The 27,366-nt window shown below is 38.9% G+C and overlaps 1 protein-coding gene across 11 annotated transcripts in view; it reads right to left on the bottom strand.

The window, feature by feature from the left end:
- The window catches only part of F8 (coagulation factor VIII), a 122,745-nt gene that overhangs the window by 47,516 nt on the left and 47,863 nt on the right, over nucleotides 1-27,366 (bottom strand). For all 11 annotated transcript variants that reach the window (XR_012329102.1, XR_012329103.1, XM_073798755.1 and 8 more), the window contains 3 exons: nucleotides 20,491-20,700; nucleotides 6,607-9,703; nucleotides 1,034-1,187 (listed from right to left, as the gene is read on the bottom strand). Coding sequence is in view for 9 of the 11 variants with exons in the window: in XM_073798755.1 (XP_073654856.1) it covers nucleotides 1,034-1,187; nucleotides 6,607-9,703; nucleotides 20,491-20,700 (3,461 nt within the window). In the remaining 2 variants the exon portion in view is untranslated. The remainder of the gene's footprint in view (nucleotides 1-1,033; nucleotides 1,188-6,606; nucleotides 9,704-20,490; nucleotides 20,701-27,366) is intronic.

The following is a 27,366-nucleotide window of genomic DNA, read 5'->3' as shown; positions in this document are numbered from 1 at the left end:
GCCCGAGTACCGCAAAAAAAAAAAAAAAAAAAAAAAAAAATATATATATATATATATATATATATATATATTATATATGTGTGTGTAGGAAGTGTTTTTAATGACATAAGAAATGTTTATGACATATTTATTTAAAATGAAGGATGATCCATTGTTTAATTTTGAATACATAAAGAGAATACATAGGAAAAACATAAGAACATACAGCAAAATGATAATTATGGTATTATTTTTCAACTTCCTTATTTTCTATACTTTAAACTTTTTCAAAAGTGAGAATACATTATTTTTATTTAAAAAATTATTGGAGTATAGTTGATTTACAATGTTGTGTTCGTTTCAGGTGTACAGCATAGTGAACCAGTTATACATATACATGTATCCACTCTTTTTTTTTTTTTGCGGTACGCGGGCCTCTCACTGTCGTGGCCTCTCCCGTTGCGGAGCACAGGCTCCGGACGCGCAGGCTCAGCGGCCATGGCTCACGGGCCCAGCCGCTCCGCGGCATGTGGGATCTTCCCGGACCGGGGCACGAACCCGTGTCCCCGGCATCGGCAGGCGGACTCTCAACCACTGCGCCACCAGGGAAGCCCTATCCACTCTTTTTTAGATTCTTTTCCCATATAGGTCATTACAGAGTATTGAGTAGAGTTCCCTGTGCTATACAGCAGGTTCTTACTAGTTACCTATTTTATATATAGTAGTGTGTATATGTCAATCCTGATCTCCCAATGTATCCCTCCCTCTCCCCTTCCCCCTCGGTAACCATAAGTTTTGTTTTCTACAACTGTGACTCTATTTGTTTTGTAAATAAATTCATTTGTACCCTTTTTAAAGATTTCATATATAAGCGATATCTTACGATATTTCTCTTTCTCTGTCTGACTTCACTCAGTATGACAATGTCTAGGTCCATCCATGTTGCTACAAATGGCATTATTTCATTCTTTTTATGGCCATTATTCTTAGAATCAGAAATCTAAAATACACACACGGGATTAATTTTCTTGTAATTTCATTGTCCTCAACTTACCATGATGTTGTCTTCGACTTCTGCTCTTATATATGGTCCCAAGAGTCCCAAATGTTCATTTAGTTCTCCGCGGTATAAGGGCTGAGTAAAGGAGCCATCAGCATATTCCTCAAATACCACCTTTTTGAACTGAGGGACACCTCCATTCTCAGCTCTGGAGAAAAAAGCAGAGGAAAAGCAATATCCTCATGGACCAGGTGGGTAGAAATGCCTCACATTGTTGTGTTCCCTGTATTTGAGATACATTTGGTAGAATTGATGATGAATTGGAAATGTAATGGAGAAGGGAGGGACAAAGAGGGATTAGAGATAACCTCCCGGTTTCTGATTTGGGCAAATGGATGGATGGTGATGCAGTTCACTGAGATGGAGAACCCTAGAAGGGTAGGTTGCTGTATACAGTTTTGGACACATGGGGTATCTATGGGAATTATATTGGGAAATACATGGAGACTGGGAGTTCACAAAAGAGGTCTAGATGAAGATTATCTATATTTAGGTGGTAACAAAATCATGGAAGTGGCTTATCAAAGCCAATAGTCAATTTTATGTCCTCATCTTACTCAACATGTAAGCAACATTTTGCATAGTTAACCACTCCATCCTCCTTGACATACTCTCTCCAGGCTTCTCTAGTATATAAGATCCATGAAAGCAGGGGGATTTGTCTGTTTTGTCCACTGTTGTACTCCCAGCAGCTGGAACAAGTGCCTGCCACATAGTAGGTGCTCAAAAAAGATTTGTTGAATGTTGAATGGATGTAGGGTTTATAAACATACTCTAAATATGAGAGCCTCAGTGTTCAGTCCTTGGACCACTTTTCTTTGCTTTTTAAAAATTCTGTAAAAACTGTGAACTAAAACTATACAATAAAGTGCATAAAACATAAATGCTTTTGATACAAAAAATGCAACCACCACTAAGATCAAGAACTTTGCCAGCAGCCCAGAAGACTCACTGTTATCTGCCTTTTCAATCACATCCTCTCCCTTCCCACTAAGTGTAACCCCCATTCTGATGTTTATAATTATTTATTTGATTTTGTTCATAACCGTACCACTTATGTATACATACCTAAAGAATATAGCTTAGTTTTGCCTATTTTTGAAGTATGCAAATGGAACCATACTGCATACATTCTTTTGTTTGTGATATTTTTTACTCAGCATTATGGCTGTGATTCGTCTATGTTGTTGTGTGTAGCTATAGTTTGTTCATTCCTATTGCTGTATAGCATTCCATTGTGTGAATATAATGCAATCATGTGCATGTGAGTAATTTTTGGTGCTTATACATAGTCCTGCTATGAACCTTCCTATGAATTTCTGCTGGGCACATCTAGGAGTGGAACTGCACCATTTTCCATTTTCATCAGCAATGTATGAGAGTTCCATTTGCTCCAAATCTTCACAAACACTTGACATTGACTGTGTTTTTACATTTTTGGCCATTCTAGTGGTTGCATAGCAGTGTCTCTGTGGTTTTATTTTGCATTTCCCTGATTAATAATGAGGTTAATTTCTTATGGGTAGTAGCCATTTGGATTTCCTCTTGTGGAATTGCCTATCCAAGTTTGTTTCCTTCTTTTTTGTACCAATTTTTCTATTGGATAATCAGCCTTTTTTTCTTATTGATTCAAAGGAGTACTCTATACATTCTTGATATGAGTCTTCGTTGGCCTTTTGTGCTGCAAACATCTTCCCTTCTGTGGCTATTTTTCCATTCTCTTTTTGTTATCTTTGGAGGAGCATAAAGTCATAATTTTAATGTAGTGAAATTTATTTAAAAATTCTTCATGGTTAGTGCTTTTTGTATCTTGATATCAATTCTCTTTCTTTTCCTACCCTGAAGTTATTAAGATATTCTTTTACTTTTTTTCTTTCTAAGAGATTTAAGGTTTTATATTTATGTTTAGACTTGTAACCCACTGTTAGTGGATTTTTGTGTATAGTGCGAGTTAGGGATCCAGTTTAATGTATTTCCATATGGATATCAAAAAATTTCAGCACATTTATTGAAAACTGCTCTTCTGTGACACCTTTTCCATAAATCAAATGCCTATAAATGTGTGAGTCTAGTTTTGGATTTTCTGTTCTCTTTCACTATTTGTTTACTCCTAAGCCAATTATCACATTACTATAGCTTTAAAATAAGTCTCAATGTGTTATACAGCAATTCCTCCTATCTTGTTCCTTTTCCTCAAGAGGGTCTTGGCTATTCTTGGTGCTTTGCATTTTCTTAGTAACTTTAAAATCAGGCTTGTTGAGTTCTGCAAGAGAAAATACTTGTTGAGATTTTCACATAGGTTGTGCCGAATCTATAGATCGGTTTGGGGATAGTTTACGTTTTCATAATATCGCATTTTCCAGTACATGTACATGGTATATCTTGGCATCTACTTAGGTCTTCTTTAAAGTTTCCCAATAAATTTCCATAGGTTTTTCCATAGAGGTCTTGAAAAATTTTTGTCATACTTATTTCTACGTACTTGTTACTATTTCATTCCATTGTAAATGACATGTTCTTTTAATTTCATTTTCTATCTGTCTGCTGCTACTATATCGATATACAATAGATTTTGTATATTGATTTTCAATTCTACAAACCTGCTAACCTTCCTAGTTAATTCTAATCACTTATTTGTAAACATTTTTTATATGTATAAAATCATATCATCCGTACTCAAGGACAGTTTTATTTCTTTCTTTTCAACCTTTATACCTTTTATATGTGTTTACTGCTTGAGGGTTCAGTACAGTATTGAATAGAAGTGATGATAATGATTGAGAATTTATCTATTTCTCTATTTAAGTCTGTCAAGTTTTGCTTTATGTATTTTAAAACTATATTATTAGGTTCATAGTAATTTAGGAATGTATGGCTGCCTATTGAATTGACTGTTTTATTATTATAACATTTCCTCCTTATCTCTACAAACCTCTTGCTTTAAAGTTTCCTTTCTACTTAACTGAGTACTTAGATTTTTAAAAAATATTTATTTATTTATTTGGTTGCACTGGGTCTTAGTTGCAGTTCGCTGGCTCCTTAGTTGCGGCATGTGGACTCCTTAGTTGTGGTTTCTTGCTTATTTTTCTTGTTTTATTTCATACCCAGTATCTTTGTGTGCTAGAAGTTGTATCTGGAATATTTGTGAAAATAACTTGAGGCCTAGAATGTTGGTTTCTTATACTAGAGAGGTTTTATGTATTCTTCAGCCAGATGTCTGCAGGCACTGCCAATCCAAGACATGCTTAAATTTTGATCAAGAATAGAGATTTCATGGACAACACAGATGACAGAAAACTGGGCTGTAAGTCAATGAAGTGCAAGTTAACTGGTTTACCATTACTTTGAGGATGTAGCCCTTTGGGGACCTAGCATAAAGTGGGCACGGTTTACATCTACTTTTACTCCCTTATCATCCCATCAAGTCTTATTTGAATGCTATTAATAAGCTCATAACTCCTAAATTTATATCTTTAGCACAGACCTCTTCCTTGGATTCCAGACTCATATATCTAACTGCCTACTCAACATCTCAACTTGGGGACTTCCCTGGTGGTCCAGTGGTAAAGAATCCACCTTCCAATGCAGGGGACGTGGGTTCGATCCCTGGTCGGGGAACTAAGATCCCACATGCCACGGGGCAACTAAGCCCATGTGCCACAACTACTGAGCTCGCAAGCCTCAACTAGAGACCCCATGTGCCACAAACTACAGAGCCCACGTGCCCTGGAGCCAGCATGCCACAACTAGAGAGAAGCCCGCACGCCACAACGAAGAGCTCATGCGCTGCAATGAAAAGATCCTGCATGCCTCAATGAAGATCCCTCGTGCCGCAACTAAGACCCAATGCAGCCAAAAAAATTAAAAGAAATTTAAAAAAAACACAACTTGGATCTCTAATAGGCATCTCAAATTAAATATGTACAAAACAGACCCTTGAGTGTTTCCTCAAATAAATCTGTTCTGCTTCAAGCCTTCCACGTCTCATTAAATGTCACTATCATCCACCTAGTTGCTCAGGACAAAACCCGAAAATCTTCTTTGAGTCTTCTCTCACCATTCCTCTCCATACTCAATCTAACAGCAAGCCCTCTCTGCTTACCTTTAAATTATAATCAACATCCTTACATTCCTTTTGATTTTCACCACCACTACCCTGTTCTAATCAATAGCTTGATCAATGCTGGTGAGACTAATCTGGTGGAGAGTGAGAAACTGATGATGTAAGAGAGAACAAGGGACTTGCTGAAGCAACATTTTTTATGAAGGGAGAAAGGATGGGATCAAGTGCAAAACTGGACAGTATATTGGTACAGATGTCAGTAAATGTGGTGTTGGAAGTCTGTGGAGTTCAGTGCAAAGCATCAGCTAGGAGTGAGAAGGGGTGTTGGAGAATGGGCAAAACGTGTTGGAGACTTAGGGAAAAAGCAGAAAATGTAAGATAGAGGTCCAGGAGAGCAGGAAATATTCTAAGGTTGCTGTGCAGCAATAAGGGCTCATTTGAGGTAGAAAGCAAGGCTGGGAAGTGACAATGACTAATGAAGAGGGATAGCATCTACCCTTCCTCTAGGTCCTATATTATCTGACCACTGCTCATCTCTGCCACCTCATCTCCCTACCCCTGCACACACTTCCTTACTGTACTACATTCATGTTGGTCCTTTTTTGTTCCTCAAACATGCTAAACTTGTTTCATTCTCAGGGCCTTTGCATTTCCTGTTCCCTCTGCCGGAAATGTCTTCTCTCAGACCTCTGTTAGCTGACCTCTTATCATCATTTAGGTCTCAACTCCACAAAGAGAATTTCTCTGACCGTTACAGCTAAAGTAACACCCCCGTCACTCCACCATATTATTCAAGTCTACCTTTTGAACGGCACCAAGATTCCCCTATTTAGTTTTCTACTAATTTATTGTCCCTTGCTCTCCCAGGTAGAATGTAGGCTCCTACTTTGCTGCACTCCAGTGTCTATGCAAGTGTCTGGCATATAATAGGTGCTCAATAAATATTGGTTGACTGATTGACTCTCCTTATGTTTACCTTCCAAATGTCTCTGTGCTTTCTCTCCCCTGCCCAACCTCCCTCTGCTCCCCTAACAATCAAATCCTCCCACTTTGTCCTCTGGATCCCCAGTACTATGGAAAACAACTTTCCCTGCATCCTCAATCTCTTTACCACACACTTCACTGCTTCCTCCTGCCTCCATCAGGGCTCTCTCAGGAGACTAAACCTTACCCTGCAGCTCATAGGGCTGATAGGTGAGGCTGACTTTCTTCCTGCTCCCCATGGCTGTTTCTGACCCCCTACCCTTTTGTAGACCCCTCTTCTTCACCATCCCACCAGAGTGAGTTTCATGCCATCTGGGTTTACCATCCCGTAACTCTCATTGTTAGTGTCATCATCTAATCTCCCATTTGCTCCTCAGCTTCATCTAGACTTTGCCATCTGGTTCTCAGTTTCCTCAATCTTTGGAGTCTCACTGCTGGTTGTGCCTTTCCTATTGTTTCAGCACCTGGTAAAATCAAAGGTCACAACAGTAGGACAAAGGAATAATCAATGTACCCATACCTGTTTCTTAGTGCATGGGGGGATCTATTCATCCCATAATCCCAGAGCCGCTCCACTGCAGCAATAAAATAGTGTCGCGTTCTCTTTTGAAAGCTGCGGGGGTCCTGATTTTCACCCTCATCATAAATGTCAAAATCTTCTCTCTTCGTATCAAGTGAGAAAGTATCATCATAGTCAATTTTGTCTTCCTCTGGCTGAAAAGTAGTAAGGGTTATTTCCCTTTGATGGCGCTTCAAGACTGTTGGATTTTGAGACCACAACCTTCCAGTCCCTCCTTGCTTTACCCAGGTGGCTTCTCTTTGGGTCTTATCTTGTACTTCATTTATTGCTGCTATTGAATGATTGTTTTCACAAGGGTCCAGGGGCAAAATGATGTCTTTTGTCTTAAAAGCTCTGTGTTTTTGTGACTTCTCTAGGGATTTCTCTTCTCTTGGTATCAGGGTAGCATATTGGTTATCCCAAGCAAGGGGACCCAGCAGCTTGGGGGGAGTATTTTCAGAGCTTTCTGTTGCCCATTTCAGAAAGGGCACTTTTCCAGGTCTATTTACTTTATTCAGTTTAACAAGTCCCTGTGTTTTCTGAAGGAATATCTCTTCCCTGAGATCCAGGTGGGCAGGAGAACCATTGCTAGTTTTTGTATGGAAAAAGTCTTCCTGATGAACAACTTTGCCAGATGCTTCAGGCAATCCTGGTTTCAAGAGAACAGTGTTCTCAAGTTTCTTGTACATGAGTAAGTTTGTGGCCCGTTTCCCTAGGGCGCTGATATTTCTTTGACCTCCAATTACTTCCAAGGTTAGGAAGGCTAAAGAAAGGTTATTTCTCTTGGCTCCTTGTAAGAAATGACTGCTTTCTTGGACCCCAGAACTCCTTTCCACAAAGCTATAACTACAGGCGGATGCTGGAGGATGAGAAGAGTTGTCTTGGGATGGAATCTTGGTCACATCTGTAGGTCTAATTGATGGGAATACTGATACCTGTGCAATGGGTAATGCAGAGCCATTTGTTTGAATGTCATGACTCCTCATAGAACAACCTGATAAGAATGACTGAATAATGGCCCTTTTCTCCTTCCTGTTGTACTCTATCTGTGTGACGGTGCCCTGGGTCAAATATTTCATGTTTTTGGACCACTGAGTTGAGGTGTCATTCAAAGTTACCCCCCTTTCGAGCTTTATTTCTTCCAGTGGGAGTCTGAATTGTTTCAAATCCCGCTTATCACGTTGAGGTATAGCCTTCTGCTGACTTGGAATAGGAGACATCTTTGTGGTGCTTGGATATTTATCTAGCGTTTTCTTTGTTTGATTTCCCAAGTCTTCCAAGTTTGCTTCCTCCCTTCTTTTTGAGAAATGGGCCATGTGAATCCCTGCTCTTTTTGCTGAGCCATTCAATGACCTGGTGTCTTGAAGTACTGGAGAATATGTCTCCTCATCTGAACCTTCTACATTTTGCTTAGTGCTTAGTGAAAAAAGGTTCTTCAGAAAATTCTTAGTCCCAGTCACTGTATACACCTGAGGCAAAACTACATTCTCTTGGATTAATTTTTCTTTCCTTTCTATCTCTTCCTGAGACCTTTTTTCTTGATTCTGTGTATCATTTTCTTGGACATTAGCCAAGTTAGTAAGAAATACGTTCTTGCTATTTGGAAAAATCATCGCTTTAAGACCTGTGCCCTTGCTAAATTCCTCCTCTCCTACTACCACCTTATTCTTCTCTGACAAGAAATTCTGATCTTTCACAGATTTTTCTGATCCCGAAGATGTTAATTGCTTTGGATTGGGCCTTTGCCCAGAACTTAAGGAGTTCTTGCCATGGGTCCTTTTTATCCAATTTGTTGAATCTGGCAAGAACAGAGTCTTGAAGAGCGATGGATCTGGATATTCTGCATCTAGTGGCACAGAGCCTTCTTTGTTTTGGTGGATCATTTCCATATTTTTTGACGAATTAGTTTTATTTGACACATGATTTAGTCCCAAAGCTGTAGTATTTTTGTCCATAAACATTTCATCATGAATTAAGGAAGTTACTTCTTGAAACTCAGTATTACTTTCTAACATAATATCTTGCAAGACTGATGTACTATTATCAATTAATAATGCTGGGTCATCAATGTGAGTCTTTGTATTAGTTGTTGAGTTAACTGGTGCCTTGTTTGTCTTTACTAAGGAGATATTAACTTGAAATAAAGCATCATCTTTGGTCAGTGAAGCAGGTCCACGAACTCTTTCCTCTTTAAATAACCTATCACTCTCCACTGATAATACATTTTCTCCCAGTGAACTTTCTTGACTATTTGTTAAAACTGCTTCTAATGACTTGGAATCATTATCTTCTTTACTCAAGCCCAAAGGTACACCAGACCCAATAAAGTGAGATGAATTTTTGCCAAATACATGGGCACCTAATTGACTACTAAAATTAACTGGCATATTTGGGGGTCCTAAGGAACCTGTCTTTTCAGTACCTGCTGACAACTTGTCTGATGGAATTGTTGGTGGAGTCATTAGGTTGTTCGATGAACTAGAAATTTTAAAATCAAGTTTCTTCAACTCTACTGTTGTTATAGTTGTCCCCAAATTCTCATTCAATCTTAATGGCAGCTCTGGCTCAGGCGTAGATACTCTTTTCCCACTGTGATGGAGCTCTGGTGTGAGATGTGCCACTTCAGACGGGCGCTTGTTTCTTTCTATTGCTCTAGGTAAATGATCATTAGCCTTATTTCTGGCTTCTTGGAGATCAGATAAGGATAATCCATGTGGAGTAGGATTCTGTCCCAAGAGCACCAGCAAATCACTAGAGGAGACACTTTGTTCTTTAAGCAGCTGCATTCTCTCTCCAGACTGAGGGTCAGTCTTCTCTACATCATTTTCTGGAGTTGTGGTGGCTTTGAATTGCATTTGCCTAGTGCTAGGGTGCCTTGAATTCTGGGAGAAGCTTCTGGGTTCAATGACATTGTTTTCATTCAGCAAGAAGGTTGGAATATCTTCATATGTGTCCTCATAATAATCACCAGTGTTCCTGTCACAACTATAAACCTTCAGTAAGGCTGTCATGCCTCTGTTCCGAAAGTCTGAGTTGTGGCACCCCAGAACCCACAGACCTGGAGATGAGGAAGAATAAGACTCTGGTTACTCATAACCCAGGTCCCAAGCAAGATCTGTGTTAGAGGTTCTCTTCTATTCCCAGATAAATGAAAAAATACTACTCAGTACCATTATATAGCAGGTTGTTAGGTTAAGTCCCTGACACATGGAACAGTAGTACAACAATGGTAGTAAAAGTGGTTTTGCATTGCTGCTGTTGTGGTATATCTGTTTGTGACCACAAGAAAGGGCTGCGATTTAAAATGAATATATATATATATATATATATATATATATGGATAAAAATGGAGAAATGTAATTATACACAATAGTGGAGAGTCTTACTAGTCACACAGAACTCTTTGGTGACAAGGGAGCAGGACTTACGTTTAGGATACAAATAACATAAAATCCCACCACAGTTCTAGCAATATTAATTTCTACTATGAACAGGATTATCTGAGTAAAAGAATTTCATGGTGGTAAAGTATATGCATAAACATAAATGAAAACAAATACACCTTTACTAAGCTATCCATCAGGTACCTGAACAGTCTCATCAAGTCACAATATTTGCAAGCAAAATCTTAACTGAATACAGCTTTTCCTCAAAGAGAAAACTTTTCTCAAAGTATATTTCCACAGAGCCCTATGAGACAATGGGATGCCCATGGAAAAGGTTCCTGTGGTCAAACATTCTGGAATTAATGCACACTGCAATCTATGTGCAACCAGATAATCACTTGAATGGGAAATGAGAATAAAGAGATTTTCTAATATACAAGGATTCAGAATATCTACCTCTAATTCAGCCATTCTCAGGAAGTGATTAGAGAATGTCTTCTACCAAAATAAAGGAGTATATTAAAAAATACGAAGACATGGGATACAAAAACCCAATTTCATGATATTTAAAGCATATTTTTGATGGTATAAAACCATATTGGTTCAGAGTAGACCAGAACTGGAGCTGAAATGAGTAATTTAAATAAGGTTTTTCACTTTAAAAATTCCACTGTTATAACTTAGATAAATCTAATACTTCCTTTTCCTGAGGAAGACAGTAATTGGTTGAGAAAAGGGGAAATGAAACTCCATAAACAGGTCTAGAATGACATCCACCATACTCTGAGAAGGGCCTGGGATTGGGAATAGTGATCAAGAGGAACTTTAGTTATATCTGTACTGGTTGAATTTTTGTAAGGAGAACATATTTTTGTATTACATGTGTGAATAAAAATAAATTAAAACATTATAGTAATTAATTAATAAATTTCAATCCAAGAGCTTAAAGAAGAGTTGATTCTGATTAAAACTCAATAAAATAAATAACCAAATAAAAATAAGAAATTCCACACATATAAAATTTGAAATAAGGAAGGAGATATAACCACAGATGCAAAGAAAATTAACTTATATTTCCCTTGGACACACCTCAGCTGCCAATCTCCCACTCCAACTTCCGAAACAGGCATAAGACGCCTGGCCAAGTTTGAGATTTGATCAGCACTACAACTATACGGACCTGCCTCCAACGTCAGTGATATAACTGGGGCTTTCAATGAACTAATTAATTTTTTAGGCTGATGTTCAATCCTGGAGCTAGTTCCTATCAAAGTAACCGAGAGGGACAGAGCCCAGCTGATCACAAGTGGGTAGGAGCACACCTCAGGCTTCATTAGGCAAGAGCTCTTTAATGATAGTGCAATATCCCTAGCATGGAATATTGACCAATTTTTTAAAATGATGATGTTCATCTATATTTAGTGATATAGAAAAACATCAAATACATTATTAAGTGAGGGGAAAAAAGATTACAAAACATGATATAATCACCATTCTACTATCTGTTTCTGTGAGTTCTACTTTTTCTTTTTTTCAAAAAGATTTCCCATAGTAGTGATTCCATACAATATTTTTCTTGGTCTGGCTTATTTCACTTAGCATAATGCCCTCCATTTATCATTATTACAAAATATTGGCTATATTCCCTGTGTCATAGTATATATCCTTGTAGCTTATTTATTTTATACATAGTAGTTTGTACCTCTTAATCCCCTTTCCCTATCGTGCTCCTCCCCCTTCCCTCTCCCCACTGGTAACCACTAGTTTGTTCTCTGTATCTGTGAGTCCGCTGCTTTTTTGTTATCTTCACTAGTTTGTCGTATTTTTTAGATTCCACATATAAGTGATAGCATACAGTATTTGTCTTTCTCTGTCTCACATATTTCACTTAGCATAATACACTCCAAGTCCATCCATGTTGCTGCAAAGGGCAAAACTTCATTTTTCAATGACTGAGTAGTATTCCATTGTGTGTGTATATATATATATATATTCCATTGTATATATGTATGTATGTATGTATGTGTGTGTATATATATATATATATATATATATATATATATCCATCTGTTGATGGACACTTAGGTTGGCAATTGTAAATAGTGCTGCTATGAACATTGGGGTACACATCTTTTTTTTCAATTAGAGTTTTCTTTTTTTTTTTTTTGGATATATACCCAGGAGTGGAATTGCTGGGTCATACAGTAGTTCTATTTTTAGTTCTTTGAGAACCCTCCATACTGTTTTCCATGGTGGCTGCACCAATTTGCATTCCCACCAATATTGTGTTAGCCTTTCATTTTTCCACTTCCTTGCCAACATTTGCTATTTGTTGTCTTTTTCCTGATGGCCATTCTGACAAGTGTGAGGTGATATCTCATTGCGGTTTTGATTTGCATTTCTCTGATGATTGATGATGGTGAGCACCTTTTCATGTGCCTCTCAGCCATCTGTAAGTCTTCCTTGCAAAAATGTCTATTCAGGCTTTCTGACCATTCTTTAAATTGGGTTGTTTGTTTTTTTGATGTTGAGTTGTGTGAGCTGTTTACATATTTTGGATATTAACCACTTGTTGGTCATATCATTTGCAAATATTTTCTCCCATTCAGTAAGTTGTCTTTTTATAAAAATATTTATTTATTTGGCTGCATTGGGTCTTAGTTTCAGCATGTGGGATCTTTTGTTGTGGCAGGCGGGCTTCTCTCTAGTTGTGGCGCATGGGCTCTAGAGCACACATGGGGTTAGTTGCCCCGTGGCATGTGGGATCTTAGTTCCCTGACCAGGGATCGAACCCACATCCCCTGCATTGGAAGGCGGATCCTTAACCACTGGACCACCAGGGAAGTCCCAGTAGGTGGTCTTTTTGTTTTTGTTTTGTGGATGGTTTCCTTTGCTGTGCAAAAGCTTTAAGTTTAATTAGGTCCCATTTGTTTATTTTTGCTTTTATCTCCTGTAAGAGACAGATCCAAAAAAATGTTGCTACTATTTATGTCATAGAGTGTCTCATCTATGTTTTTTTCTAGGAGTTTTATCGTATCTGGTCTCACATTTAGGTCTTTAATTTATTTTGAGTCTATTTTCGTATATGGTCTTAGAGAATTTCTAATATCATTCTCTTACATGTATCTGTCCAGTTTTCCCAGCTCTACTTATTGAAGGGACAGTCTTTTCTCCATTGTATATTCTTGCACCCTTCGTTGTAGATTGACCAGAAGTGTGTGGGTTTATTTCTGGGCTCTCTATCGTGTTCCATTGATCTATATTTCTGTTTTTTGTTTTGGCTATTCATTATCTTTTGTGTTTACATATAGATTTAAAAATTTTTTGTTCTAGTTCTGTGAAAAATGCTATTGGTAATTTGATAGGGATTGCATTGGATCTGTAGATTGCCTTGGGTAGTATAGTCATTTTGACAATATTGATTCTTCTAATCCAAGAACATGGTATATCTTTCCATCTGTTTGTGTCATCTTTGATTTCTTTCATCATCATCTTATAGATTTCTGAGTACAGGTCTTTTGCCTCCTTAAGCAGGTTTATTCCTAGGTATTTTATTCTTTATTATGTGATTGTAAATGGGATTGTTTCCTTAATTTCTCTTTCTGATAGTTTGTTGTTAGTGTATAGAAATGCAACAGATTTTCTGTATATTATTTTTGGACCCTACAACTTTACTGAATTAATTGATGAGCTCTAGTAGTTTTTTGGTGGTGTCTTTAGGATTTTCTATGTATAGTGTCATGTCATCTGCAAATAGTGATAGCAAATAGTGACAAAGAGTGACACCTGTTGGTGGGTGAAGCTGGTCCCAAGGCTAGAGCAGGCTCACTGGAGGGCAGGGCCAGAGTCCAGGGGATTCTGGGGCTGGTGCCTGCCCACTGGTGGGTGAAGCTGGGTCCCAGGGTCTCTGGCTGGGGGTCGCTGGGGGTCCCGGGTCTGGTGCCTGCACACTGGTTTGTGGGGCAGATCCTGTGCCCTCTGGTGGACAGGGCCATGTCCAGGGGCAGCTGTGGGCTCAGGGGATCTTAAGGCAGCCTGTCTGTTGGTGGGTGGGGCTGTGCCCATGCCCAGTTAGTTGCTTGGCATGAGGTGTCTCAGCACTTTTGCCTACAGGCAGGGATGGGTCCTGAGGCTTATAAGCTAGAGGGAGGATTTCACAATGGTGCTTACCAGCACCAGTGTCCTCCTGGTAGAATCAGCTCCCCAAATGGCTGCCACCAGTGTCTGTGTCCCCAGGGTGAGCTGCAGTTGCCTCCTACCTCTCTGGGAGACTCTCCAGATCAGCAGGTAGCTCTGACCCAGGCTCCTATTACTGCTTCTGCCCTGGATCCCGGAGCATGTGAGAGTTTGTGTACGCCCTTTAAGAGTACAGTTTCTACTTCCCACAGCTCTCTGGGACTCTCGGGCGTGAGCCCTGCTGGTCTTCAAAGCCAAATGCTCTGGGGGCTCATTTTCCCAGTATATGACTCACAGGCTATGGAGCCCAACATAGGGTCAGACCCCTCTCTCCTTGGGGAGAACCTCTGCAATGGTACTTATCCTCCTGTTTGTGGATTGTCCACCTGGGTTTATGGAACTTGCCTATATTGCGACTCCACCCCTCCTATCCATCTTGTTTGTTCCTTCTTCATACATTAGTTGTAGAAGATCTTTTCTGGTACATTCCAGTCTTTTCCACTGATGGTTGTTCTGAAAATAGTTGTGATTTGGTGTGCCTGTGAGAGCAGGTGAGCTCAGGGTCTTTCTACTCTTCCATTCATTCATCAATGGACACTTAGGTTGTTTCCATGTTTTGGCTGTTGTGAATAATGTTGCAATAAACATGGGAGTGCAGATATCTCTTCAAGATCCTGATTTCATTTCCTTTGTATGTATACCAGAAGTGGGATTGCTGGATCATAGGGTAGTTCTATTTTTAATTTTTTGAGGAACCTCCATACTGTTCTCCATAATGGCTGCACCAATTTATATTCCCACCAACAATGCACAAGGATGCCCTTTTCTTTCTTTCTTTCTTTCTTTTTAAAAAAATATTTATTTATGTATTTGGCTGTGCTGGGTCTTAGTTGTGGCACACAGGATCTTCATTGTGACATGTGGGATCTTTAGTTGCGGCATGCAGGATCTTTAGTTGCAACATGTGGGATCTTAGTTGTGGCATGCAGGATCTAGTTCCCTGACCAGGGATTGAACCCAGGCCCCCTGCATTGGGAGCATGGAGTCTTAACCACTGGACCACCAGGCAAGTCCCAAGGATTCCCCTTTCTCCACATCTTTGCCAACACTTATTATCATGTGATTTTTTTGATAATAGCCATTTTGACAGGTCTGAGCTGATATCTCACTGTGGTTTTGATTTGCATTTCCCTGATGATTAGCGACATTGAGAACATTTTCATATACCTGTTGGTCGCTTGTATGTCTTCTCTGGAAAAATTTAATGGTATTCCATAAATCCTGTAGGCTTTCTTCATTCCTTTTTTTCTCCTCTTGACTGGATAATTTCAAAAGATTTATCTTTGAGTTTGCAGATTGTTTCTTCTGCTTAATCAAGTATGTTGTTGAAGCTCTCTATTGCATTTTTCATTTCGTTCATTATATTCTTTAGCTCCAGGATTTCTGGGTTCCTTCCTTCCTTCCTTTCTTCCTTTCTTTCTTTCTTTCCTTTCTTCCTCCCTTCCTGCCTCCCTCCCTCTTTCTCTCTTTCTTTCTTCTGCAGTTCAGCAGCTCCAGTTCCAGGGAGGGCACAACAGCATAGTCTCCATGCAGTTCTGTCAGTTGAGGTCAATGTCAGTGAAGACTGTGGAGGGTCCTTGATGGTCAAGGCTGTGAGTGTCTGTGATGGAAGTAGTGGTGAGGGTTGTTGGCCTCCTAGATGGCAAAGGATGCTGGGGTCCTCTTGATCACCTTTTCACCCACAGACTGAGGTCCTAGCTGAGGGGATTCTTCTCGGTGCTGTGTCTGGCATGTGAGCACACAGGCCTTGATGGCAGTGCTGGGTTCTGGGACAGAGATGCACATGCATTGATGGTGGTGCCAGTGTTTGGGGTGCAGGTGCTCAGAATGACAGTGTAGTTCATGGTTCCTGAGCTTGGAGTGTGAGCACATCTGCTGTAGTGGCGCCAGTTTCAAAGGCACAGGCATGCACAGATCGCCAATGAAGCTGGGGTCCACATTCTCTTAAGGCATGCCACATCAGCTCAGGTCCTGGTGGGTGGGGTGCAGTGGTGTCTTGGTGCTTGGAGGGGCAAGGTAGAGCAGCAACATGGGCCCCAGGGATGATGGGGTCCTCAGGCTCTGAGTTGCAAGCACACCAGCAACTCAAGCCCTGAAGATGGTGGGTGCTGGGGGAGGCCTAAGCCCTGAGGGGAGGATGCAGCTCCTCCTCTGGGGGGAAGGCAGCGGCTTGGACTCTAAGCAGGTCCATCAGGTGGTGAAGGCTGCTGGTGTTCCTGGTGGTGACAAGAGGTGTTACAGTTCTCCTGTTGTCCTTTCCCCATGGGAAGAAATCCCTTAGAGGGGATCCCCTTTGGCACCAAGCTGCTTCAGACTGAGGGACAGAATGACACAAGTCAAATTTTTGATACGCTCTTCTATTTGGCCATCCTCATCTTTGTGCTCCACAGTGTTTCTGATACTTCTTCATTCTGTTCTAGATTTGTCCAAGAGCTATTTTCATTGGTATGTACACAGTGCAAATATTATTCACAATTTCAGGAGAAATGAAGACTTTTCAGACAAGCAAAACCTGATAAAATTAATTAACCAGCAGACGTGCACTATAAGTGTTAAGGAGATACACTATAAATGTAAGCGCATAGATAGGTTGAAAGTACCAGAATGGAAAAAGCATATACCACACAAACATTAACCAAAATAAAGGTGACTGAGGCACATAAATTTCAGAAAAAGCAGATATTATGGCAACAAGTACTACTTCAGAAAAAGAAGGACATTTCACAATGATAACATGGTTAATTTAACAGGAGTACATAACAATCTTAAATTTGTAAGCACCTGATTTTATTTTGCCTCATTTATTTTGAAACAACAAACCCAACAATTACAGGTAGAGCTCTCAACATAGTTCTCTCAGTAACTGTAAGAAGCAGACAAAACATCAGCAAACTTATAAGGATTTTAACAAAATGATAAAGCAACTTGACATACATGGAACAGTCCACCTAACTGCAAAGACACATTCATCTTAAGTTCCAACGAGCCATTAGCCAAGGGAAACCATATGCTGGGCATAAAGCAAGTCTCAGCACATTTCAAAGAACTGAAATCATGTAGAGTATGTTATATGACCACAGCGAAGTAAAAATACGAAATGAGCAACAGAAAACTAGAAAATATCCATATGTTTAGGAATTTAGTAAACCAGTTTTAATAATTATGAATAAAAGAAGTCACAATGGATATTAGAAAATATTTCTAATATTTTAATATAATTGATAATAAAAATGACTCATCAAAACTTCTGATATGTGGGATTTTTCCCTGCTCTTACCAGTTTTATTCAAAATTAAGGCACAGAAAAAAAGAATTAAAAGGCATAAGTGTTGGAAAGGAAAAGCTGAAACTGTCAATATTTGCAACAATTTGATTGTGTACAAGAAAATCTTATGGGACTCTATAAAATAACTGCCAGGTCTTACAGTGAATTTAGCAAGGCTGCAAGATACAAGGTCAATATACAACAATTAATTGTATGTCTTTTGTGTATATGTTCCAGCAAAACGTTATTTACAGAAACAGGTGACCAACCTGCTCACTAGTTTCTTTTTTTATTGAGATATAATTGATAGATACCACTGTGTAAGTTTAACCTTTACAGTGTATTGATTTGATACATTTATATATTGCAATATGGATCACCATCATAGTGGTAGCTATGTGCCTTTATCACATCACATAATTATCATCTTTTTGTGGTGATATGCGGTTAAAGCAGGGTGTAAAGTGAGCTGCAAGAATGATGTACTGATAGGGAATTCCCTGGCGGCGCAGTGGTTAAGAATCCACCTGCCAACGCCGGGGACACGGGTTTGAGCCCTGGTCCGGGAAGACCCCACGTGCCGCGGAGCAACTAAGCCCATGCGCCACAACTACTGAAGCCCGCGCACCTGGAGCCCGTGCTCTGCAGCAAGAGAAGCCACCGCAATGAGAACCCCGCACACCGCAACGAAGAGTAGTCCCCATTCGCCGCAACTAGAGAAAGCCCGCACGCAGCAACGGAAGACCCAATGCAGCCGAAAATAAATAAATTTTTAAAAATAAATAAATAAAAATTTAAAAAAAAGAATGATGCACTGACACATACCACAACGTGGATGACTCTGGCTGAGTGACAATTATGCCAAGTGAAATAAGCCAGACACAAAAGGACAAATAAAAGGGATCAGACTTTTCCCTCAAGACACATAAAGCAGAGTTTTAATTTGTCTTTAGAATTTAAGTGATCACCAAAGTAGTTTAAAAGCTTCTCAAAATATTGATATTTTAAATATCTTTCTCTGCCTACACACAGACACACACACAGACACACACACACACACACACACACACTTTCTTTCTTTGGTTTCGACAATTACAACCATATTATGCATACTGTTTTATAATATTTTTGCAGGTATTTAATTCATTCATTCATCGAAAAAACGTTTATTAAGCGTCTACTATAGGCCAGGCACTGTAAACATTCGGGATTCAGTGATGAGCAAGATAACAAGGTCCCTGTCCTTAGAGACCTTACAACTTAGCTGGAAAACAGATAACAAAGACATAAACACGAATAAACAAGATACTTTCAGAGGTGTTACTGGAGTTTTGTCAGGTTCTTCACTCACTTCTTACAAAACTGCATTTCTTGAAGTAAGATAAATTTCTGGGTATGAAGGTGAATCTATATTTTTATATGCTGAGATTGGTTTTTATTCCCAAGAAATTTCCCCATGAGAATTTATCTCCAGAAAAGCCATAAGTGTAAGAGAATAACTACAGTGTGTAGGTAGTCTTATGTGCTTCCCTCTGCAGATGATGGGGGTGGAAGGGACAAGGAGCCCTTGTTACTCAGCTGCAACAGTGTGTGTTAGATTTAGGCCGGGCCTCTGTTCCTCCTGTACACTGGGCTGGTGCTCTCAAAAGCAATGAGATATCATCTCACACCAGTCAGAATGGCCATCATCAAAAAATCTAGAAACAATAAATGCTGGAGAGGGTGTGGAGAAAAGGGAACACTCTTGCACTGCTGGTGGGAATGTGAATCGGTACAGCCACTATGGAGAACAGTATGGAGGTTCCTTAAAAAACTACAAATAGAACTACCATATGACCCAGCAATCCCACTACTGGGCATATACCCTGAGAAAACCAAAATCGAAAAAGTGTCATGTACCAAAATGTTCATTGCAGCTCTATTTACAATAGCCAGGAGATGGAAACAACCTAAGTGTCCATCATTGGGTGAATGGATAAAGAAGATGTGGCACATATATACAATGGAATATTACTCAGCCATAAAAAGAAACGAAATTGAGCTATTTGTAATGAGGTGGATAGACCTAGAGTCTGTCATACAGAGTGAAGTAAGTCAGAAAGAGAGAGACAAATACCGTATGCTAACACATATATATGGAATTTAAGAAAAAAATGTCATGAAGAACCTAGGAGTAAGACAGGAATAAAGACACAGACCTACTAGAGAATGGACTTGAGGATATGGGGAGGGGGAAGGGTGAGCTGTGACAAAGCGAGAGAGTGGCATGGTCATATATACACTACCAAACGTAAAACAGATAGCTAGTGGGAAGCAGCCGCATAGCACAGGGAGATAGCTCAGTGTTTTGTGACCACCTAGAGGGGTGGGATAGGGAGGGTGGGAGGGAGGGAGACGCAAGAGGGAAGAGATATGGGAACATATGTATATGTATAACTGATTCACTTTGTTATAAAGCAGAAACTAACACACCATTGTAAAGCAATTATACCCCAATAAAGATGTTACAAAAAAAAAAAAAAAGCCTTGCGGTAGTTATGGAGGGAGAGAGAGGGCGAGAAGCTGACAGCCACATTCGTCCAGAAGGCTGCACAGTGGTTTGATGTTATGTGTGCAAAAGGAGATAATGATGTACTTCCCAGCAATACCAATGTTCACAAGGCACACGGAAACACGTTTAGTCCCTGCGTGTTAACTGCATGTATAAATGTATAGTCACCACTACAGTTTAGTAAACACACTTAAACTTTTGGCTGATGGCAAGTAAAAGCACTTTTTAGAACAAAGACTTTTAACTTAAATACTTGATGTGGTGTTGTCTTTAAAATGCCTTGTAATTACCAAAATCACTTGAACCATTTAGTATCTACCCAAATGTAAGCTAGTGGGCAAAAGAACATGTGAATGGCTAGTGAAGCAAACACCACTGTTAGTAAAAGAATAATATAAATAACTAACCTGGGTTTTCCATTGACATGAAGACAGTTTCTCCTGAGAAGGGGAATAGGGTAAGTGTGTCTTCATAGACCATTTTGTGTTTGAAGGTATATCCAGAGAAAAAGACAGACAGGAAGTCAGTCTGTGCTCCAACACTTAGAATGTACCAGTATGCCACCTCATGCAAACAAACCGACAGTTGCAAGCTATCAAAAACATAGCCATTGATGCCTGTAAAGAGAATGGAGAATAAAAGATTTTAGCAGTACCTGCATGTATTACTTTGGACTGTCATGATCTGATTAGAAATGATTATATGTTATGCCCGTTACCTTATTCCCAAGAAGAGATAACATTATACCTTTCAAAAAAGTAAATTGTTAATACTTGATCAGCTAGGTTCCAATGTCAAAGTGTGGAGAGTCACAGACCATCACAGTACTGATGGATTTAGATGCTGTATGGTGGGCGCAGGCTGATGAGCAGCAGGACGTTTGCATGCTCTCAGAGTATCTCCCTATACACTGCTTATTAGCTGCAAGGAGAAAAATAATAACTACACGGAGGAAAAAACCAGAAAAAAACTCTTGATCTGGTGATCAAAATTAGTATCTGCTAGTGTTCCAAATTCAAGGAAACAGGTATCAAAGAAGCAGGACAACTAGATCCATAACTAGACCCTGAAACAGAGAGAGGAAATGCTACAAAATATAGCACTGATGGATACAACTGGAATATTGGCTACCAATTAGGTAAGGTTATTGTATAAATGTGTTAGATAATGTATTCTATGACTGTTAAATTTTCTGGATTTCATAACTGCCCTTTGGTTATATAAGCAAATATCTTTATTCATAGGAAATACACAATGAAGTATTAAGAGATAAAGGGGCACGATATCTGCAAGCTATTCTCAAGTTGAAAATAAGTAATAAAAAGTATATATAGAAGAAAGAGAGAATGATAAAGCAAAAATAGCAAAATCTTAAAAATGAGTGAATCTGGATAAAAGGTATATATATATACCCATTAAGGGTATATATATATATACCTATATATCTCTATATATATACCTATTCTTGCAGCATTTCTGAAAGTTTGAAATTATTTCTAAATAAAAAGTAAGTAAAAGTAACACAGATTTCAATTTATAAACAGAATTGTTTCTGAAAGCCTCTTCCATACATCTATCTGTCCATCCATTCAATAAACATTTGTTTACCTGCAAGGTGGAGGCCCACAAATCCACTAAGCAATGCTCAGACACTAGCTTAGTGCAACTAATTGAGAAGCAAAGTTTCTTGCCCTACAAAGTGTTAAAAGATATTTTAAAGTTATTGTAATTAAAAGCATGGTCTGAGTGCAGTATAGATGATTATGTCAATCAGAATACAGAGTCCAGAAACAGACACAGATATAAATGGAAATTTAATACATGACAAAGAGAGCACCCCAAAACAGTAGCAGAAAGAATGAACTATTTGGTAAACGCTGGTGGAAAATATGACTATTCATATGGGACCACAAAAGACCCTGAATAGCCAAAGCAATCCTGAGAAAGAATAACAAAGCTGGAGGCCTCACACTTCCTGATTTCAAACTACACTACCTTTGTAGTGATCAAAATAGTATGGCACTCGCATAAAAATAGACACATAAATCAATGGAAAAGAATCAAGAGCCCAGAAGGAAACTCTCACATATATGGCCAACTGATAAATGACAAGAGAGCCAAGAATACTCAATGGGGAAAGGATAGTCTCTTCAATAAATGGTTCTGGGAAAACTGAATAGCCACATGCTGAAGAATGAATTTGGACCTTTACATTACATGATACACAAAAATTAACTTGAAATGGATTAAAGACAAGCATAAGACCTGAAATTGTAAAACTCCTAGAAAACATAGGGAAACTTGTCTTTGCAATGATTTTTTGGATGTGACACCTGAAGCACAAGCAACAAAAGTAAAAATTAATAAGTGGGACTACATCAAACTAAAAATCTTCTGCACAGCAAAAGAAACGATCAACAGAATGAAAAGGCAACCACCTATGGAATGGGAGAAAATATTTGCAAAGCATGTATCTGATAAGGGATTAATGTCCAAAATATATAAAGAACTCATACAACTTAATAACAAAACAAACAAACAAGCAAAAACAATTTGATTTTAAAAATGGGCAGGGGAACTGAATAGACATTTTCCCAAAGAAGACATACAAATGGTCAACTGGTACATGAAAAGATGCTCAACAGCACTAATCATCAGGGAAATGTGATCCTCAGTGAAATAAGTCAGAGAAAGAGAAATACTGTATGATTCCACTTATATGTGGAATCTAAAAAATATGAACTCATAGAAACAGAGAGTAGAATTGTGGTTACGAGGGGCTGGGGTGTGTGTGTGGGAAATGGACAGATGTTGGTCAAAGGATACAAACTTCCAGCTATGTAAGGGGAATAAGTTCTGGGGATCAGCATGGTGATTTTGTTAATAATACTGTATTATATACTTGAAACTTGCTAAGAGAGTAGATATGAAATGTTCTCACCACAAAAAAGAAATGGTAATTATGTGATCTGGTGGAGGTGTTAGCTAACACTATGTGTTATACACCTTAAACTTTTATACAATTTTATATGACAATTTTATATTAATAATGCTGGAAACAAAACAAAACAAACAACAACAGTCTGTGTATAAAGGGTAAAATTTCAAAGGTATTACCCCCGCAATGGGAAAAGACGTGTGCATAACTCCCAAAATAGTAAAGAAAAATCGGAATTTAAAAACACTTAATTGATCAAAAAATAAAGGAGAAAATACTAAAAATTTAGAAAAAAAGGAAACACAAATTACTATAAATAAATCCCATGTAGATAGGATAAACTCCCCATTTAAGAGGGAGATGGTCTAGGACTTCCCTGGTGGTCCAGTGGTTAAGACTCTGTGCTTCCACTGCAGTGGGCACAGGTTCAATCCCTGTTCAGGGGAACTAAGATCCTGCATGCCAGGCGGTGCAGCCAAAAGAAAGAGGAGAGAGAGAGTGAGAGAGAGAGAGCGAGAGAGCGAGAGAGAGAGAGATGGTCTAATGGGATCTCGTCCTCAGCACAGATTCTCCCAGGGTCTCCGCACAGATTTGCTCTGGCCATTGGCTCCTCCTGACTGGCAGAGTCATCCTTGGGGGGTTTCTCCTCTATTCATATGGCTTTCCTTCCTGGGGCTGCTTGGCAGAGAGTCCCTGGCTCAAGGCTCAGGGGTTTGGAGCTGGCTCCAGGTTCTCTGATTATTTCCAAGTTTTAGCAATTATGGATAGAGCTGCTGTATACATTCATGGACAGGTTTTTGTGTGAACCTAAGTTTTTATTTCTCTAGGGTAAATACCCAGGAGTGGGATTGCTGGATCATATGGTAGTTCTATGTTTAATTTTTGAGGAAGCTCCATACTGTTTTCCATAATGGCTGTGCCAACTTACATAGCCACGAACAATATACAAGGGTTCCCATTCCGCACATCCTTGCAACACTTGTAATCTTTTGTGATTTTGATAACAGGCATTCTAACAGGTGTGAGGTGATATTTCATTGTGGTTTTGATTTGCATTTGCCAAACTGTCTTCCAGAGTGACTAAACCATTGTACACGCCCACCAGCAATGCATGAGGGCTCCTGTTGCTCTGCACAGCATATTTAATATTGTCCGTTTTGTTTTATTTTAGCTGTTAAAATAGACATGTGGCAGTATCTCACTATGGCTTTAACATGCATTTCCTTAATGGCCAATGATGTATTTTTTCATATGCTTATGTGCCTTCCATATATCTTCTCTGTTCAAATCTTTTGCACATTATTAGGCATCTGTTTGTTTTCTTACTGCTGAGTCTGAGAGTTTACATATGGATATGTGATTTGCAAATATTTTCTACCAATCTGTGGCTTGTCTTTTCATTCTCTTTAACAATATCCTGTGTAGAGCAAAAGTTTTTCATTTGATGAAATCCAATTTATCAAGTTTTTCCTTCTATTAATTTTGATTTTGGTGTCATTTATCAGAACCCTTTGCCTAACTCCAGGTCATGAAAATTTCCTTCTATGTTTTCTTTGAAACTTTTTGTCGTTTTACATTATACATTTATATTTTTAAATATAAATTTATTTATTTATTTATTTATGGCTGTGTTGGGTCTTTGTTGCTGTGCACGGGCTTTCTCTAGTTGTGGCGAGCAGGGGCTACTCTTTGTTGCGGTGCGTGGGCTTCTCATTGTGGTGGCTCCTCTTGTCGCGGAGCACGGGCTCTAGGCGCACGGGCTTCAGTAGCTGTGGCACATGGCCTCAGTAGTTGTGGCTCACGGGCTCTAGTGCGCAGGCTCAGTAGTTGTGGCGCACGGGCTTAGTTGCTCCACAGCATGTGGGATCTTCTCGGACCAGGGCTCGAACCCATGTCCCCTGCATTGGCAGGCGGATTCTTAACCACTGCGCCACCAGGGAAGCCCTTACATTATACATTTAGATCTATGATCCATTTTAAGTTAATCTTTAAGTGTGAGATTTAGGTTGAGGTTCATCTTTTTGTATATGGGTGACTAATTGTTCCAACACTATCTGTTGAAAAGACTATTCTTTCTCCATTGAATTGCATTTCCATCTTCATCAAAAATCAATTAGTCATATATGTGTGGGTCTATTTCTGCACTATATATTCTATGTCATTCATCGTTGTCAATACAATGCTACCTTGGTTACTGTAGCTTTATAGTAAGTCTTAAAATCAGGTAATATGAGTCCTCCAATTCCATTTTTCTTTTTCAAAATTGTTTTGGCTATTCTAATGCCTTTGGCTTTCCATATAAATTTTACAATATACTTTTCCCTACCAACAAAAAAAATCCTCCTGGGATTTTAATAGGAATTGCATTATATCTATAGATCAATTTGGGAATAGCTGACATCTTCACTCTATTGAGTCTTCCAATCCATGAAAGTTGCATGTCTCTCCACTTATTTAGGTCTTTTAAAATTCCTTTCATCAGTGTTTTCTAATTTTCAGTGTACAGATCCTGCATGTTTTGTTAGATTTAGGCCTAAGTATTTCATTTTTTGAGCTATTATAAATGGTATTATTTTTGTAATTTAAGTTTCCAATAGTTGGCTATTGTTAATAGAGATATGACTGACTTTGGTATGTCAACTTGTATTCTGCAATCAGACTAAACTCACTTATTAGTTCTAGGAGCTTTTCTGTGGTGATCTTGAGATTTTCTATGTAGATAATCATGTCATATTCAGTTTTAGTTCTTTACTTCCAATCTGCATGCTTTTAAATCTTTCTAGTTTCCTTCCCCAATTTACCTGCTGCCAACTACGTTTCAGGGTTCTCAGATAGCTGCTCCATGCTTTTTGTATGGAACAATCCTTAACTATCATTCAGTAGGATAGACAGGGTGATTCCATCTTAAACAGAACCAGAACTGCAAAACGCATATATTTTTAATTTTGACGGTTTCAATCAGATTGGTTTCAAAAAGACTGTGCTAGCTATCCACTAGCATTGTATGCTAATACTCTTTTACTCACAAGCCCACTAGTAATAATTATATTATAATTTTGCCAGTCTGACAGGTATTAATTGTTATCGCAATGGTATTCTATTTTGCATTTCTCTGTAGTGAGACTGACGTTTTTTATCAAATTTTTGACCATTCTGACTTGTGTGTGTATATAAACACATACACATATGTGCTCCCACCCAAATTCATATGTTGAAGGTTCTAACCCCTAGTACCTCAGAATGTGACTGCATTCAGAGATAGGGTCTTTAGACAGGTAATTCTTTAAAATGAGGTCATTAGGGTGGCCCTAACCCTATATGATTCGTGTCCTTATAAGAGGAAATTTGTACACAGACATGTGCACACACGAAGGAAAGACCACCTATAAGCCAAGGAGAGGGACCTCAGAAGAAACCAATCCTGTTGACACCTTGATCTCGGACTTCTGGCCTCTAGACTTACGAGGAAATAAATGTCTACTGTTGAAGCCACCCAGTCTCTGGGACTCTGTTATGGCAAGCCTAGCAGACTAATACAACATATATGTTTTTGTTTTATTTTTGGTTTTTTTTTTGCGGTGTGTGGGCCTCTCACTGTTGTGGCCTCTCCCGTTGTGGAGCACAGGCTCCACACGCGCAGGCTCAGCGGCCATGGCTCACGGGCCCAGCCGCTCCGCGGCATGTGGGATCTTCCCGGACCGGGGCACGAACCCGCGTCCCCTGCATGGGCAGACGGACTCTCAACCGCTGTGCCACCAGGGAAGCCCCATATATGTGTTTATATATTATTATATAATCATAGAAAAATGTTTTAACATGGGCTACTGGACACAAAATGATTAGTGGAAACGTATAATATGGAAGGAGGAGAGAAGATAAGAGGGAAGGGGAAGCCAAATAAATATCAAAAAGATCATGTTGTACACTTTAAATATGTACAATTTTTATTTGTCAATTATACCTCAATAAAGCTGCAAAAAAAAGATGCTGGGTTTTTTTTAAATGTACATGTCGTGATTAATTTGACTGTTAAATTGTTATAGCTGGCAAGTTTTTTACATATGTAAAATTGCATTCCCTTTGTATTTCATGTGTAATTTACTGATTGAGCACATTTCATATTAAGGATGGCTTATGTATGTTTGGGTAAATGAAAACTGTGTGTCTGATTTATCCTTTAAAAATAAACTTCACTGAATATTTGATGCCTTCTAAAAGAAAATATATGCATTATATGATCATATTTATGCATTTATATAAAATTGCATATGTTCATATGTAATAATGTTTAAGGAAATATGACTCTCATGTGGCACATAAATTAACTGCCCATCAATTTGGTGTC

The sequence above is a fragment of the Tursiops truncatus genome, chromosome X (genome assembly GCF_011762595.2).
Source record: "Tursiops truncatus isolate mTurTru1 chromosome X, mTurTru1.mat.Y, whole genome shotgun sequence".
Lineage (NCBI taxonomy): Eukaryota > Metazoa > Chordata > Mammalia > Artiodactyla > Delphinidae > Tursiops > Tursiops truncatus.
This window is presented reverse-complemented; position numbering and strand designations above follow the sequence as displayed.